At 44.3% G+C, this 16876-nt stretch overlaps 1 protein-coding gene and 1 long non-coding RNA gene across 8 annotated transcripts; one reads left to right on the forward strand and one right to left on the reverse strand.

The window, feature by feature from the left end:
• The first annotated feature begins 1939 nt into the window (after window positions 1-1939).
• LOC127291998 (uncharacterized) lies at window positions 1940-7484 on the forward strand. 2 transcript variants are annotated; one of them, XM_051321343.2, is made up of 4 exons: window positions 1940-4445; window positions 4560-4803; window positions 6194-6370; window positions 7195-7484. In XM_051321343.2, the coding sequence occupies exons 1-3, from the start codon at window positions 2058-2060 to the stop codon at window positions 6358-6360; spliced, it is 2799 nt and encodes a 932-aa protein (XP_051177303.1). In that variant the 5' UTR covers window positions 1940-2057; the 3' UTR covers window positions 6361-6370; window positions 7195-7484. The 2 variants fall into 2 exon arrangements, with proteins under 2 accessions (XP_051177303.1, XP_051177302.1); XM_051321342.2 differs by having other exon boundaries at window positions 7200-7484.
• Window positions 7485-9917: 2433 nt separating this feature from the next.
• Window positions 9918-12377, reverse strand: LOC127291999 (uncharacterized). Of its 6 annotated transcripts, none has more exons than XR_007844900.2 (4): window positions 12025-12377; window positions 11584-11820; window positions 10363-11379; window positions 9918-10245 (listed from the first exon to the last, which is right to left on the reverse strand). It is a non-coding gene; the product is annotated as an uncharacterized lncRNA (long non-coding RNA). The 6 variants fall into 6 exon arrangements; XR_007844901.2 differs by having other exon boundaries at window positions 10363-11116; window positions 11211-11820; XR_007844899.2 differs by having other exon boundaries at window positions 10363-10929; window positions 11022-11820.
• Window positions 12378-16876: the final 4499 nt, after the last annotated feature.

Genomic DNA, 16876 nt, shown 5'->3' on the forward strand with positions numbered 1-16876 from the left:
ATTGCTGAATCAATGGTTCAATTTTTAGAGACTTTTTATGATTCAACTGTTGCTTTGTCCGGGGTTTATTATCCCACATCTCTTATGATTGTGCACAATATTCTTGAAATTGCCCAACACCTCAAAGAATATGAAAATGATCCTGTTTTACTTGAAGCTGTTGGAAAAATCAAACTTAAATATTTGAAATATTGAAGAAATATTCCCTTCTTGTATGCATTTGCATTTATATTGGATCACTTTAGCTACTGTTCTCTCCCAATTAAGTTATGATGTTAATGTGTCATATGATCAATATTTCCTTGAAGTAAAAGATAAATTTGTTGAGGTTTATGGTAAGTATGAGCAAAAGTATGGCAACCTACCGCAGCACCAACGGCCTCCCCCAGTACCAACTACAGGCAGAAGGATTAAGAAAGTGTGGGAAAAGTTATTTGTTGATCCGCCCGCCTCGAGCTCCGATGGATCATTTTTATGTACCGGGGAGTTAGCAAGGTACATCAACAGCGAATTAGTCACGCACTCTGATGAAGAGGAGCTTAACATACTACACTGGTGGTATGCGAAAAGGAAAAATTATCCGGTGCTATCCATATTAGCACGGGATGTGCTATCAGTGCCCGTCTCAACTGTGTCATCCGAGTCTGCTTTCAGTATGTGTGGAAGAATAATTGATGATAGAAGACAGAGTCTCACCCCGGATATGGTGAAATCTCTAATGACCGTGAAAGATGCTCAACTAGACAAACGGAGAGCCCAACACTCTACCAACAATGATGAACTGATAGCCGCGTTCGAATCTGTGAGCTGGAGCGAAGAACCAGAAGATTAGTTGTAGTGGTGTATTTTATTTTTCTTTTGTAATTTTCTTCTATCCCTTTGTAATTTTCTTTTTTAGTTTTAGCGCCAGCTGTACTCTTTTACTTCCCAGGGATGGAAGGTTTTGATGAGGTAGCTAGTAATAAAGGCCATTTTTTATCCCATACAAACTTTGTCCCCATATTACCCCTGAGCTCTATTATTGTCCTATAAATAGGGCATCCCACTCTTCTTATTTCTCACACTCAACTCAAGCCACTCCACTCCTCTCACTCCTCACCTTTGCTCCTCACACACAAACTGAAACATGTTCGGATTTAGGAGAAGAATTATTGTTTCCACTCAGGAACACTTCACGTATGAAGAGCAGAAGGTGGATGGTGTTACAAGGCGTGTAGCGGTGTGCAAACGATGCCATGCCATCTTGCCTTATGGAGATAGTGGCGGCCACTTGGTGAGGCACCATGCTCGCCATATCCAGAGGGATGACGAAGCTGCTTAAAGAGAAGCTAAAGAAGCTCAAGTTATGGGAAGAAGAAGAGTATCCCGCGTATGGGAGTTCTTCACCAAACATGATTATGTGGAGGATGGTGTAAACAAAAGTAGAGTTGTGTGTAATACATGCAACCAACATTTCAGTGTGCTTAGATGCCGATGGGATTGGCCACTTGATCAGGCACCTGAACAAGCATGAACGGTAAGCGCCAATGTAGTTAGATTTTTAGAGCGGCAGTACTCTTTTTCCGAGGATGTAAGGTTTTTTAACGAGGCAACATATAGTAAAGCTTTTTTTATCCAATATGAAATATTATCATATATTACTTTTTTCTGAATTTTTTCGATTTTTTCGGACAGTTTCACGTTAGAATCAGGCAAACAGCAAAACAGGAGAAAAAACAGAAAAACGGGCTGTTTTTCGGTCCCGCGAGCCAAACGGGCCAACGTGCCGGGGCCGGGGGTCGGGGCACGTGGGCCGGCACGGCACGGCCCGCCATCTTACGGGCCACAGGCGTGCCGGGCCATGCCTGGCACGTGAAACGGGGGCCGGGCTGGTGCCGTGCCGTGCGGGCCCGTTGGCCAGGTATGCCTATCAAACGCGACCAACCAGTCACGCCCTTGGTCGTCGCTGGCTCCTTTTGTTCACAGGAAGATTGGGGAAAGATAAGGGTGAGTGAGAGTGCGGTGCGATAGCTGCCCTAAATCGAAATCTTGAGAGAGGGAGAGTGCGGGATCCGACAATGGAAATCGATTCTCCCTCGATGACTGATGAAGAAAGGGAAAGGCGATACATTAGGTTTTTCGGCGAGGGGATGGCAAAGCTGTGGGCTATCCTGGACTCGCCAGGGGGGGCGCAGTTCTGGGGCAAACGCCTAGAGGGATACGGCCTCGGCGTATTACAACAAGCCATGGAGGAAGCCAGCCGCCGGAAGGGAAAGGAACCGACCAAGGAGCCGCCGCCGCCGCGGGAGACGGAGAGGCACAAGATCCAGCGGGAGGAGGAGCAGGGGAATTCGCAGCCACCGCCGGAGCCGGAGCCGGGAAAGATGGAGGAGGAAGCCAGCCGCCGGAAGGACCGGCGGGAGGAGGAGGAGCCGGAGCAGGTGCCGCCCAAGTGGGACATGATGGAGGATGAGCCAGGGAGTTCGCTGCCGCATCCACCGCCGGAGTGGGAGAAGATACAGGGGGAGGAGGATCAAGGGAATTCGCAGCCCCCGCTGCTCCCGGATCCGGAGCCGATCCAGGGGGAGCAGGAGCCAGGGAGTTTGTCGCCGCATCGACCGCCGGAGTGGGAGATGATCCAGTGGCAGCAGCAGGAGCCGATCCGCTGGTTCGAGGAGGAGCCAAATCAAGAGGATTTGGATTTGTACATGCGGGTTATGGAGGAGGACAACCCTGCGACCTCGATCTACGGCACGTGGATGCCTCGCCCTGCCTCCCCTTCCGTGACTCGCTCTACCTTCGATCTCCCGCCGTACTACCAGGATCCAGATCCCGAGGCGCCGCACTACTTCGACGACATGGCCGAGTTCTACCTGGAGGCGGCCCGCCGCCTCCCCATCGCCCAGATGCCGAAGCTCGCCCGCTACCTCTCCTTGGGCGGCCTCCTCCTCGGCTTGAACGATCCGGTCACCAACATCATCGTCAACGCCATCTACCTCATGGGAAGTTCCAGAGCCTCTGACGTCCTGCCGGCCGGCGTAGACCCGGTGCGGCACGCCGCGGACAGGGCCTCGTATGTCGACATCGCGCGCAAGTCCCGCGCCGCACTCGTCACCTTCATGACCTTCTACTTCCGCCACCTCACCCAGGACCAGGCCAAGCGCTATCTAAGCGCTGCCAACCACGACCTCGTTCTTGCTATCAGCCTCGTCGAGCAGCACCGCAAAGGCTCCTTAAGTATTCAGTTTGAGGTACGGGAGGCGTGGCCGCACTGCAGCAGGACCAAGATCGCTCTCAGGTATGCCGCCCGTGCAGCCATGCTGCTGCACGACCCCGATGATCTCGTGCGGGTTCTCACGTCCAGTTTCCCCTATCACCTGCTCAACCCTGTCCTGAACAACCTCCGCCGAGAGGAAAAGGAACAGCTAAGCGTCGGATGGGTCAACGACACCCTCAACTTGCTTCAACACCCATGGTCACCACCGCAACCACCGCCGGCCCCTACTCCTGGCACCTTCCGAGACGCCGACGGGAATGTGACCATAATCGTCAACATCGGACAGGACCTCTTCTCCACGACCACCATTACCAGAGACCATGTCGCAACTCTCAATAACGAAGGGAATGGAAACGGCAACCTTGTCACCACATCCACCATCTCGAGGCATCCAAGCAGCCATGGCGACCATGATGATGATCACAATGATTTGGCGGGCTACATCCATCTGTTCACTGGATCTATAGAACCAGAGTTCGACTGCTTACTGTGCACCACCGATGAGCAATTGAGATCAGATATGAACTTGGTCATGATGTGCCTCCTCGACGACATACATTCCTTCTACATCGAGGCTCTCTCCATGCTGCCGAGTGACCATCGGCCCCGCCTCCTACACGCTCTCCTGGCAGCCGGGTACTGCTACGGCGTCATGGACAACCCTGTGCACAACATCATCATCAACTCCATCTGGTACAGCTTACACTATCCACTCCCAAAGGATGAAACCGTCCAGATCCAGTACACTTCCTCCATGAGCCGTATCGCGTCATGTTCCTTACACGCCCTTATTGCAATCATCCAAGATGACGCTGCAACCATCTCCAAGAAGAACGATGCAGTGTCAGTGCTCGCACGTGGGGGTTGCTGTGTCGATATAAAAGGATCCCGCCAAATAGTTAATGCTGCCCATGCAACCAGGCACCCCCAGCCTTCTGTCCTCGTGGAATTCATGGAGTTGCTACTCCCTCTCAGAGGTCGTCTTTCAAGCTTGCTGACTCATGAATATGGTGTCTCCAATGCTGATTTTGAAACGATATGCAACTTGATTGAGACCTGCAAAGCACCAGTGCCAACGATTTCGAATCTGTGCCAACCATCCTCGATGGATCCTGACTGCTGGGTGCAGGCTTATGTTCATAAAAAGCTGGAAGAACTGCTGCTCAACCATGGCCGCAAATATCCGTTGGTAAAAATAATAATTCTCTTGACCTCTGAATCACTATCTTGAATTGGCTTTTGCAGACTGTTACTGCTTAACTTCCCATTACTGCTTAACTTTCCACCTTCCTGTTTGTTTCAGGAACCACAGTACAAGCTTGGTATCATCTGTGGAGTGGCGTCAAAAATATGCTCCTCGTACCACAGAGGCACAACATGCTACCATGCAAACTTTTTTGCAAGCACTGGTGATGCCCCTGCATCGTCACCTGGTTGGAGCTTCTTCTTTGCCGAGTTCTGGAACAAAGTAGATGATGATTTTGAACAATCAACAATGCCGCCGGTCTGCTGTCCAGTGCCACATCTGGCTCGAGAAATTACGTACTGTAAGCCCTCGCCACTACCAGGCATAAACTTCTTTCCACAACAACAATAATTACTTGATTAGGAATAAATTATATTGGCTACATGAAATATTTTCTTGTGATAAACGAGATTTTCCCTCCGATTTCATAACCAAGTTACTACATCCGTTCTGGAAACTGAAAGAAAACTGTAGTCGGACCAAAAGGGGAAGATGCATCTTCTATCCTCGAAAACCTAGCTACCCATGCCTCAGAAAACAAGTCTCAGGGTTTTGCCACCACTAGACGACAGATTACCAAAAAGATGAAGTACATAAAGCACACATATTCCCTTCAGTGAAATCTTTATCTTCAGGCTGTCAGCCTCCGGCAAGTGGAGGCCCTTCCTTCACGTGACTAAACAGGCTAGTGGCCACCACCTTTAGTCTTGGATCCTAGCAGTAGTTTCTCTCGCACATCTGCTTTGTGCAAATTTGCCCAGGTCTTAATCCGCTGACAAATATAGAAGAGGACATTCATCAGATTGTCATGTGTTCTGTTTCTGAAGCACACACCATGGTTTGCAACCCTAGCTGAGGGAACTGTATCCTAGAAGCTGGATTACAACTAGATGATTGTGCTATTTGGTTCATTGGTTGACATAAACAACAACCTTTTTTTTTATCCTGTAACAACTACCTATTCACACCTTAGTAAAGCAGAACTTTCGTTTTTTATGGCATGACAGCACACCAAAGAGAGCAATAACCAATATAAGAGATAAGGGACAAATGACGAATTTCCAAAAACACCTGATGCTTGGTTCTATCAAAAGCAACTTGTGTTGAAAAAATCCATCGTCTCTCTGATCAATTCCTTACAGTTTGCAATAGCATCCATCTCTTTGTTGGTTCTGTAATTTAGTTGTCATGGTGTGAAGGTTAAGCTCAGATTAGGACATGCTTCTTGATAGTCCAAGATGTTGGATGAAAGACATGTTCTTAAAAAAAAGTACTGCTCCATAGTGTGATTGTTTTTTAGGTCTTTCAAGTATAATTGGACAAAAAGCATACCTCAGTATATGCATAGAACAGGATCCCTATATCGAGAATTGGAAAAAACCAATGAGACTTTTAAAAGATAACAAAGTTGATCAGTATTAAGTTTAAAAGGTATACATACATGGACTTAAAGTCAACAATGCGAACAAGAAGCAAGTATGTGAACACCATTCAATAAACTGGAAGTTATTGTCGAGTGAGAGAAAGCACATCTTTGAGAAAAGCTTAGGCGTGAGCTGTGAAGCCAGGAAAATTAGTTAGTAGGGATCAATCTCTTAGTTATTATATATAGAGTTTCACAATAACAAAGATGTAATGTAATTACAGCCTGGTCTTTTTTTACATGTACACTTGTTTGATTTTGCAAACAGGTCGCTGCTTCATTTGCGAGAGTGCTGCTGTTAGGATTGTGCATCCGTTTGATGTCAACTATTTCATGGGCCATGAAGTCTCCACTGATTCACTCTGTGCTATTGCGGAGCATGAGGCTGCTCTTGATGGATTCAAAATGGAATTTGTCACTAATCCTTCTGCATGAGGAGATCTGGGTAAGTAGTTTTATTGAATTGTACCAAACCTTCTATATTAATTTGGTCTTCCTCGCCTCTTTTTGTTGATGCTAGAGTAATGACTGTTGTGGTGTAAGACATCTGAAAAAATGTCATGTGGAATAGTGCTAAGTTACAACATCATGTTTGTACTTGAACTAGCAAGTAGCCCGTGCCTTTGCTACGGAGCTACACATAGATTAGTTGAGATACAACTTGAGAATTTTTTTTTTCAAGTACCATGCAAATTCACACACGTAATGAATCTTACATGTACACCCACCAAACAGAACCTAAGAAAATAAACATGGAAGGTGAGTTCTTATATTCAGTTAAGCTGATGTGTAATGTGTACAAACTATTCTCAAGAAAATGGAAGTCAGAAGATGTGTATAGGAGACAACCCATTTTGCTGTCTTGAGAATCCAAACTTTTCATTTTCTAGATTACATTAAGCATTACTTACGCTCTCAGGTTCAACATAGTCCAATCTCATACAATTTGTTCACTTAAGAAAGTGGAAGTTAGCAGATGTTCTTCGAGTGCCTAGGACACAACCCCATTAGCTGTCTTGAGCGCTTCCTTTGAATTTTGAATCTAGTTAAAATACACTACCAACTAAAATTTTTAGAAGTAGGAAAGATTGTTGAATGGTGGCTTATAACAGCCAATGATTCAGGAATAGTGAGAAATGAAGTATTCGTGTTGAGCATCAGTATAAGAGTGCAAAATAGATCATATGCTGCCTCGTAAAGTACTGTTGTGACTGTATGCTGATGTCCCTGTGCTGCATGTCTTCTCATACTTCATTTTGTTCTTTATAGTGCAGACGGATCTATACATTGGCATTGAGTGTGTGACCTGAAGTTTGAAGCCAAGGATTGTGATGCTGTTCCTGCTTTGTTTCTTGACATGCTATGGTGTAAGTGGCGGATTGTGTTAGTGTTATTTATCTGCGAAATGTATGGACACTGTCTTACGTGGTCACGTTTAGTGTTAACTATTGTATTATTGCCGTGGACTTGTGGTATGTACTCAGTGTATCATGTATGAGAGGCCGCAGTCAGTCATATCAACATTTCTTACGTAATGGCTGAGCTCATGTTATATACTAGTTGATACCCCGCGCGTTGCTGTGGACATAAGAGATGATTGTCGTGTATACAAAAAATAGCAAGAACAATATATCAAAATGCGGAGAAAAAAATTGCAGGGAGTGAAAGTGTAGAATACTGAAAATTTAATATCAAGTGTAACATATTGTGTTTTTTAGATGGAACGACCCAATCTCCTTTCCATTATGGCAGACTTCCCAGCATAATCCGTGTCAACAATTACATTTTTTTTGTGGGATCTGGCTTAGCCAAGCCAATGTTCAATGCTATCTCTGCTGAAAGATCAGCACGATATACATGTCCTCGGGGAACAATTACAGAAAAAGAACAAAAAGAAGCTTGTGGCTGTGTGGTTCAAAACCTGGCTGTCAGTCTCGAGTATGAGTTTTCAGCAACCTAATCAGGTCGCCCTGTCAAGTGTGTGTGGAAAAGAATGGGGGCCTCAACTTTAAGCGTTTCATTTGTTGGTTTTATTTTTCTGCAGCTCCCAGACAGCCGTTTTTGTTCCTGGTCATGTAGGTCGATCTTCAGAAAACCAATAGGAGGTGGAGAAGACCTCTGATCTTGCAGGCTGGCTTCTCCCATTTTCTTATTTCTCAGACTTTCAATATAATCTTGGCTGTCGATTTTCACAAATTTTTCTACTGCTCCAGTGCTCCTAATCTTATCCCTGGTATGTGCTTTGATCGACCATGTGACTATTGTGCGGATGGTTGAATCTGCAATCTGAACGCAAAAGTTTTGGGGAATAAAAGGCATCATCATGTAATCCGACTGTACTATAGCGTGGGTGGTAAATTACCGACAAAATAAGTAATATAATGCGACAGGCTCCATCATTATATTATAGCAATGTGGCAGCGTACTATTTGTTGGAAAAATACATAAAACAGAAACTCCAGCAAAATAAACTCAAACAATACAAACAGAGCTTGACAGAGTACATGATAAACTGAAAGAGATGAAGTCCTTCTTGTACCCTGACGATGAACGTTGAATATAAGCCAATAAGCACTTATAACCTGGAAAGCTCTGGAAACAAAGTGCAATTTAATTGATAGATAAGCCCTCACCTAGAGTCCTGTAAACGTAGAGCCGATAATGAAATCAAAAGGACGGCTAAAGAGTAAAGACAGAGATGAAGACCTATGAAGATTCAAGATGTGAGACGGATGTGAACATTTTATCACATCCGACATCATTGGGAGGCAGGCAACAACAATTCTAGGCTGTCTATTCAGGGAAAAGAGGTTACCCAGGGGGCTAAAACACATAGAGAACTGTAACTGGCATCCGAGGAAGCTATTAAAATCATTAGAGCTCTCTCTGGGAGAATGCTGCAAGGGAAATTCAGATAAACATTAGATATAGAGCTTCACGAAATACATATAGCACATAACGAAATCAACGGCAAGATAGCCAGCACATATGAGATGAAAAACTTGGGGAGCTGCACGAATTTGTAGATCGAGTGTGCTCTCGTCCAAAACACCAGCAGACGCACGCAACAGACACAGCGTGTAGGTGCATTTGAGGGGCTTAAATAGGAGGCAACCTTGAGGATTAAATACACGATCAATCTCAGCAGTCAGCGAATGGAAACCATTAAATCGATAGAACTGAACAGATTGTGGCCTCGTGGAAGATACAAGAACAGGGAGCATTACCATCCAATAGCGGAAGGAGTGAATACAAAAGATAAATGGAAAATCGGGAGGTATCCAGCAGTTTTCGGTGGGAGGCATCCAACAGTTTCCAGTGGGAGATCAGCCGAAACGGCCGGCCATTGATGCGACGACATGGAGCATGTCCTGCTGTAGTTGGAGAAGAAGAACCGAAGGTGGGCTAGCTATTAATTAAACCGGACGCGGGCTGGCTAGAGAGAAGACATATATTTTAGTGTGGGTTGGGCCGGTCCAGCGTAATGAGCAGTTAGGCTCTAACTGGGTAGAGGGATGATGTGGGAACAAATGATATTGGTACTTGGATAGTATAATCAGGACCGCACTTGTGAAATCCAACGGACAAGGTTAATTGGGTGACGTGGCTGCACCTGCTTTGAGCTTGCAAACATTAATTGCATCTTAGTGGGGATGAACTTTATAGATACTAGATGATTCCCCGCGCGTTGCTGCGGGAGTTGTTTTTAAGATATGTGGATGATATTTGGTTTTAAAATTAACCTTGGAATTCCGTATACAAATGAATAAAGAGATGCCAAAAAGGATATACTTGGTGTTCATTTTACTTTTTAATTATATCTTCACGATTTTTTGATTGAATATAAATAGTATGATACGCAGTAAACTTTATTTAGATTCGCGCTAAAGTATTTAGTGAAGTTGTAAACATGGTTTATGCGTGTATGATTCATTCTTTAAAAATAACAATGGGAATAATAAGGAGGACACTTCAGCATCGCGAAGACATGCTTGTCTGGTTGTAAGACATATGAAATCATAAGAACAAAAATGTAAGCCACATCAATATGTACATAATTGACCAGCGGAAACTTGAAAGTGTTGAAAGCAAAACTAAAAGCTGGGTTCGTTAATAATATCCATGCAGGTACGATAGACGGAGTTGAGGATATAGATATAGTTTACAAAACTTTTCTTCAGATGAGGATGTTTCTCAGTCACATTTCTCTGTCACAACATAAGCTGATCACTGCGGGTATTGGTATTATCAACCCAGGAAATATTATGTCGTCATAGGATGGAAATCTTCTTATTTGTTGGTCACATACTTGTATATGTTCTGCATGAATTGTAAGTATCATGGTAAGAAACGTAATTAACACAAGTAAGAAACCATTGACAAACCACAGAATCTTGGAGTGAAATATTAAATATGTGAAAAGTTCACAAACAGCACCTATGATATGCCTTATGCAGATTGGCTTTACTCTTACTGCTCGGAGTTGTTTGCCGCATCATTATTGTCAGCATTGCTTCTTAAGAGAAGATGTAGAACTATAAATATTTGAGAGAGAAGCATATAACTGATGATAATATGTAATATAGTTTGTGTGAAATGATACATACTCTTCCTTCTGCCTTTTCATAGTAGTAGTATTTTCTTCAGAGAGCCGATACGGTGGCAGGGCTGGCCAGTAATTTTGAAAACATATGGGCATCCACCAACATTTATGGACTCATTACCTTTAGCTCCCATTGAAGTCATAACATGGTATTGTATTGGCGAATAAGATCAAAAAGGGCTTTGATAGTGCTTTATCTTTTGAAGTCAATAAATCCATGAGGGGCTGAGGAGGAGGATCAGATGGCTCCAGGAACACTTTTCCTCCTTTACAACACGAATTATAGATTGGATTTGGAGTAGTTCTATCTCTGCATAAACGCTCTTCGTACCAAAACAGGGCGCCGCAATGTTTGCATGAATGTTTGGGTCCTCCAAGGTTTAAGGGTTGAAATATAGTCCCTAAAAGATTATCCGGGAAGGGATGCTTTTATTTAAACGTGAATTGCACAGACACTCTTAAGGTACAAATATTAAAGAAAATAGAAGCTTACGGCTATGTGTAAAGATTGGATGTTGAGTGTGTGATGTTGATTCAGATGATTCTTGATTTAACGGTTCGTACGATGTCCCTCGACGAAGGCTGTTTCTTTATCCATAAAAAGTATGATATGGTTAAATGAACCAAGAGAAATGGTATCTAAAGCTTACATAGTTGAAGGAATAGAATATGCCTAACAAACCTCTGTTTATATTTTTAGGCATGAGATGTATACGCCTACGACGGTTTTCCACAGCAACATATGGGTTTGGGTTGGGGAGTAGGATTAGGTGATGACCGACGTCGTCGGCGTCCACGGACACGTGACATTCCTCCTTGACGTTCATGACCAAGGGGAATGGAATTCAAACCTGTATTACATGAAGAAAGTTCTGCTCTATCCACGTTTGCAAATCTAACAAATACCAGTGGATCTAAAGGGGTGAAAGGTGGTACTCATCTAACAAAAATGTTTTTTAGATGAAGAAAACCGAAATGTAAGCAACCAACTGACAGAATGCAAGAATTTCGTTTGAGGAAAAAAAAAATGATTTTAGGAGGCACTAATAACATACCTATACTTGGGTGTATGTACTTTTCGAGCTCATGGATATGGACCTCCACCAGGTCATCAAGGCTAATGATGACTTGACAAAGGAGCACTATCAGTTCTTTATCTACCAGATGCTTCGTGCGCTGAAATATATCCATACTGGTAAGGATCTATGGAGATTCCCCTTTTCCCTGAATGGTCTTGAACTTCTGTGAGGAAGGTGTAAAACGGATTGTTCGGCAGCCAAGACGTCCCACACCTGAGGAAGTAAAGAATGAACAATAGTTACGCCCTATGAAACTAAAACTAAGAAAATACCTGAGGAAGAAGTCAAGTTATTTAGGTGGCTGTTTAACATGGAACGATTTGGATGAAACCTGCAGATGGCTGCATAGTTTTTTCACTTAACGCAGGATATTACCAGTAGTATTGTTGAGAGGAAACAGGGGAGGGGGTTGCTCACCAGAAGCACTGACGGTATGAGCGATTTGGAAGAACCCCTGTCTGTACTGGAGGTTCATGATAGCGAGGGCGGGGGAGGTGGAGCAGAGATTTTAAAGGGGGCGAACTATGCGGAAACTGGTCGGATTCCTCCATCTGTTTCCGATTCGAGCGGAGATCGTGGGAAGAGGAAGTGTGAGTGCTGTGGGTGGGGGGGGGGGGGGGGGGGTTGATTGGGAAGAGGAAACGGAAATTTTCAATGGGGAATCGCTGCGGACGCAGAAGGTACTGGTTCTCCCGAGAAGATGAACAGTGTTCACGTTTTTTTATGAAAAGAAAATACAAAGACGAAGAGAGGGCTGTTTGTGGGCTTATAGGAATGAGCTGCTTTCGGGTTTGTGTAAAGATGAAAGACTGGGTTTTATCCAGCCTATGTGAATGGTCTTCGTGCGTTCTCTTTCTGTTACGACGAAACAAACAAACTGACGGTGGCTGTAACGGGCGGAGGAAACTCAAGATAGTTGTGACGTGTATTGAAACGGACGGAAAAAGTGGGAGTATGTGACGTGGACTATCTGCATGTTCAGAGAAATCAATTAAGTGGGTTGCTCCTATTTAGGTATTATAGATTATAGATTCGTACTACCTGTACCATTAATCGATTCTAGTCTCCGTCGGAATCCTCATCTGTGGCGAGTTCTTTTGGGCTCACACTGCGCGGGCTGATAAAGGGAGTGGTTGGCCTGCGGCATTGGCAGGTTTGAGAGGTAGGGTCTCCCGATCTTGGTCACCTTCACAAAAAAAAGAATCTGTACGATCAATGCCACAAAGATAGCAAACTCCCGAAAGAGTATGTTTTTATTCGAAGCATGAGCAACTTCAAGCTCCTTCTTTGAATCATCGAGCTCTTGGGCCAATAATTGAGCCATTTCAATAGTTTTAAGGTCCTTAACTTTATCTAGTTCAAAAGTTTCAATTTGTTGCTTAAGGCCTTGAGATATGCATCTTTCAGTTTTTAGTTCATGTCTTAGAAGATTGAATTTCCGTTCTTTATCATTCAAATGATATTCTAACTCCTCAATGGACTCATCATTTTTCTTCGAGGGAGTCCATCAAGAAATCAAACTTCACAAGAGCATCACCACGAAGAGTGCATCTTACTTTGTAAAGTTCCTTAAGCATAGCTAACTCTTCTTGATTTTCAGTTTCATCATCAAGAACACTAGATAGAGAAGGTAGGGATTCCATTACCTTTGTTTCTGTTGCCATTAGACAAGAGCCAACGATCGTAGAGGGGGGAGAGTCATCGGAGTCATCATCATGAGTTGTTCTTGCCATGAAGGAAGAACCAACATCATTCTCCGTGGATTAATCCTTGGAGTAATCATATGTGAAGAGTGATCTGGGTTTGGAGAAAGCCGAACCAGCCACTCCGGCCTCCTACTCATCATCTTCTTCTTCTTCATCGGAAGTGTACTCAGCCCCAACAAAGGCTCTTCCCTTGTTCTTTTTGTATCGATCGTTGATTGGGTTTGGCTTCAATCTTGGCTTGACTCCTTTGAAAAACTTTGGCTTGTCTACCCTTTTCTCATAAGGGCACTCATTTGCGAAGTGACCATCTTCATCACAGTTGCAGCACGTTCTCTTCTTCTTCTTCTCATTGAGGAACGTTGGAAACTTCACCTTGTACTTCTTGGCAAAGAAGGCAAAGTCTGTCGCGATGTCACTAGTTGATGTCATCTCTTCATCTTCTTCAATTTCATAGACTTCTTCTCTCTCATGGTCAGCTCTAGCCTTCAAGGCAAGGTTGTGTGAGGATTCATCAACAGGGTTCATCGCCATGAGCCTTTCTCCTGTGTTGGCCATATTTTCATTCGCCGCCACATAGGAGACTAAATCATCTGCGTTCAGATCAGCTTGCTTGGCAAGGATTTGCAAGTTGAGTGCGAGGTTTGTGTCCTTTTGCTTGACTACAATCATGGCAATGACCTTGGACTTTATGAATTCTTCATTCATCTCAAAACCATGATTGTATTTTTCACATCCAAGGCCCTTGACCTTCACTCTAAGAGCACCAAGCCTTCCATAGGCATTGGCCAAGGATTCTCCTTGTCTAATCATGAACATAGTTGCCTCTGTCTTTGCGGACTCATAGAGAGCTGATTGGATCAGATTGGTTCCCTCTTGAAGTACCACAATCCGATCCCACAACTTTTTAGCGGAGTCAATGTCATTGACTTGATCAAGGAGTTTGCAGTTGATGCCACTCCTAATCTTGTCACATGTAGATGTAGGATAACGTTGCATAGAAAACAAAAAATTTCCTACCGCGAACACGCAATCCAAGCCAAGATGCAATCTAGAAGACGGTAGCAACGAGGGGTTTATCGAGTCTCACCCTTGGAGAGATTCCAAAGCCTACAAGAGGAGGCTCTTGTTGCTGCGGTAGACGTTCACTTGCCGCTTGCAAAAGCGCGTAGAAGATCTTGATCACGATCGGTTCCGGCGCCACGAACGGGCAGCACCTCCGTACTCGGTCACACGTTCGGTTGTTGATGAAGACGACGTCCACCTCCCGTTCCAGCGGGCAGCGGAAGTAGTAGCTCCTCTTGAATCCGACAGCACGACGGCGTGGTGTCGGTGGCGGTGGAGAACTCCGGCGGAGCTTCGCTAAATCTACGCGGGAGATATGGAGGAGAGGGGGCGGCTAGGGTTTGGGAGGGGGTGGCCGGCCACTTCAAGGGGGGCGGCCAGCTTGTGGTCTTGGGGTGGCCGGCCCCCTCCCTTGGCCCCTCATTATATAGGTGGATCCCCAAGAGTTGGTCTCCAAGTCTTCGAATAAGACCCGAACCAAAAACCTTCCATATGGAGGGGAAACCTAGCCAAGCTAGGACTCCCACTAGAGGTGGGAGTTCCACCTCCCATATGGGGGGGTGGCCGGCCCCCTAAGGGGGAGTCCACTTGGGACTCCTCCCCCACTAGGGTTGGCCGGCCATGGAGGTGGAGTCCCATGTGGACTCCACCTTCCTTGGTGGTTTCTTCCGGACTTTTCTAGAACCTTCTAGAACCTTCCATAGAACCTTCCGCGACATTTTAATTCACATAAAATGACATCCTATATATGAATCTTATTCTCCGGACCATTCCGGAACTCCTCGTGATGTCCGGGATCTCATCCGGGACTCCGAAAAAATATTCGAACTCCATTCTATATTCAAGTATTACCATTTCAACATCCAACTTTAAGTGTGTCACCCTACGGTTCGTGAACTATGCGGACATGGTTGAGTACTCACTCCGACCAATAACCAATAGCGGGATCTGGAGATCCATAATGGCTCCCACATATTCAACGATGACTTTAGTGATTGAATGAACCATTCACATACAATACCAATTCCCTTTATCACGCGATATTTTACTTGTCCGAGGTTTGATCTTCGGTATCACTCTATACCTTGTTCAACCTCATCTCGTGACAAGTACTCTTTACTCGTACCGTGGTATGTGGTCTCTTATGAACTTATTCATATGCTTGCAAGACATTAGACGACATTCCACCGAGAGGGCCCAGAGTATATCTATCCGTCATCGTGATGGACAAATCCCACTGTTGATCCATATGCATCAACTCATACTTTCCGGATACTTAATCCCACCTTTATAACCACCCATTTACGCAGTGGTGTTTGGTGTAATCAAAGTACCTTTCCGGTATAAGTGATTTACATGATCTCATGGTCATAAGGACTAGGTAACTATGTATCGAAAGCTTATAGCAAATAACTTAATGACGAGATCTTATGCTACGCTTAATTGGGTGTGTCCATTACATCATTCATACAATGACATAACCTTGTTATTAATAACATCCAATGTTCATGATTATGAAACTAATCATCCATTAATCAACAAGCTAGTTTAAGAGGCATACTAGGGACTTCTTGTTGTCTACATATCACACATGTACTAATGTTTCGGTTATTACAATTTTAGCATGATATATAAACATTTATCATAAACATAAAGATATAAATAATAACCACTTTATTATTGCCTCTAGGGCATATCTCCTTCAGTCTCCCACTTGCACTAGAGTCAATAATCTAGATTACATTGTAATATACCTAACACCCATGGCATTCTGGTGTTGGTCATGCTTTGCTCTAGGGAGAGCTTTAGTCAACAGATCTGCTACATTCAGATCAGTGTGTACTTTGCAAATCTTTACTTCTCCATCTTCGATGTACTCGCGAATCGAGTGGTAACGCAGCTTGATATGCTTCAGCCTCTTGTGTGACCTTGGCTCTTGTGCATTGGCGATGGCACCCATGTTATCACAGTAAATGATTAATGGGTCCAATGCACTAGGAACCACACCGAGCTCTACAATGAACCTCTTCATCCATACCGCTTCTGATGAAGCCTCTGAAGCTGCTATGTACTCTGATTCTGTTGAAGACTTCGCCACCGTGCACTGCTTCGAGCTTGCCCAGCTTACTGCAGCACCATTCAATATAAACACGTACCCAGATTGTGACTTAGAGTCATCAGGATCAGTGTTCCAACTTGCATCGGTGTAACCACTTACAACGAGCTCTTGGTCACCTCCATAACAAAGAAACATATCCTTAGTTCTTTTTAAATACTTCAGGATATTCTTGACCGCTGTCCAGTGTTCCATTCCTGGATCACTTTGATATCTGCTAGTCAAACTAACAGCATGTGCTATATCCGGTCTAGTACATAGCATGGCATACATGATAGATCCTACTGCCGAGGCATAGGGGATTTTACTCATCCTTTCTCTTTCTTCTGCCTTAGCCGGTCCTTGAGTCTTACTCAAGACCTTGCACAATAACATAGGTAAGAAC

The sequence above is a fragment of the Lolium perenne genome, chromosome 4, assembly GCF_019359855.2.
Source record: "Lolium perenne isolate Kyuss_39 chromosome 4, Kyuss_2.0, whole genome shotgun sequence".
Lineage (NCBI taxonomy): Eukaryota > Viridiplantae > Streptophyta > Magnoliopsida > Poales > Poaceae > Lolium > Lolium perenne.

Coding starts and splice junctions, on each gene's coding strand:
- LOC127291998 (XM_051321343.2), top strand. CDS start 2,058: ATGGAAATCGATTCTCCCTCGATGACTGATGAAGAAAGGGAAAGGCGA. Junction 4,446..4,559: donor ATGGCCGCAAATATCCGTTG/GTAAAAATAATA, acceptor TGTTTGTTTCAG/GAACCACAGTACAAGCTTGG. Junction 4,804..6,193: donor GGCTCGAGAAATTACGTACT/GTAAGCCCTCGC, acceptor TTTTGCAAACAG/GTCGCTGCTTCATTTGCGAG.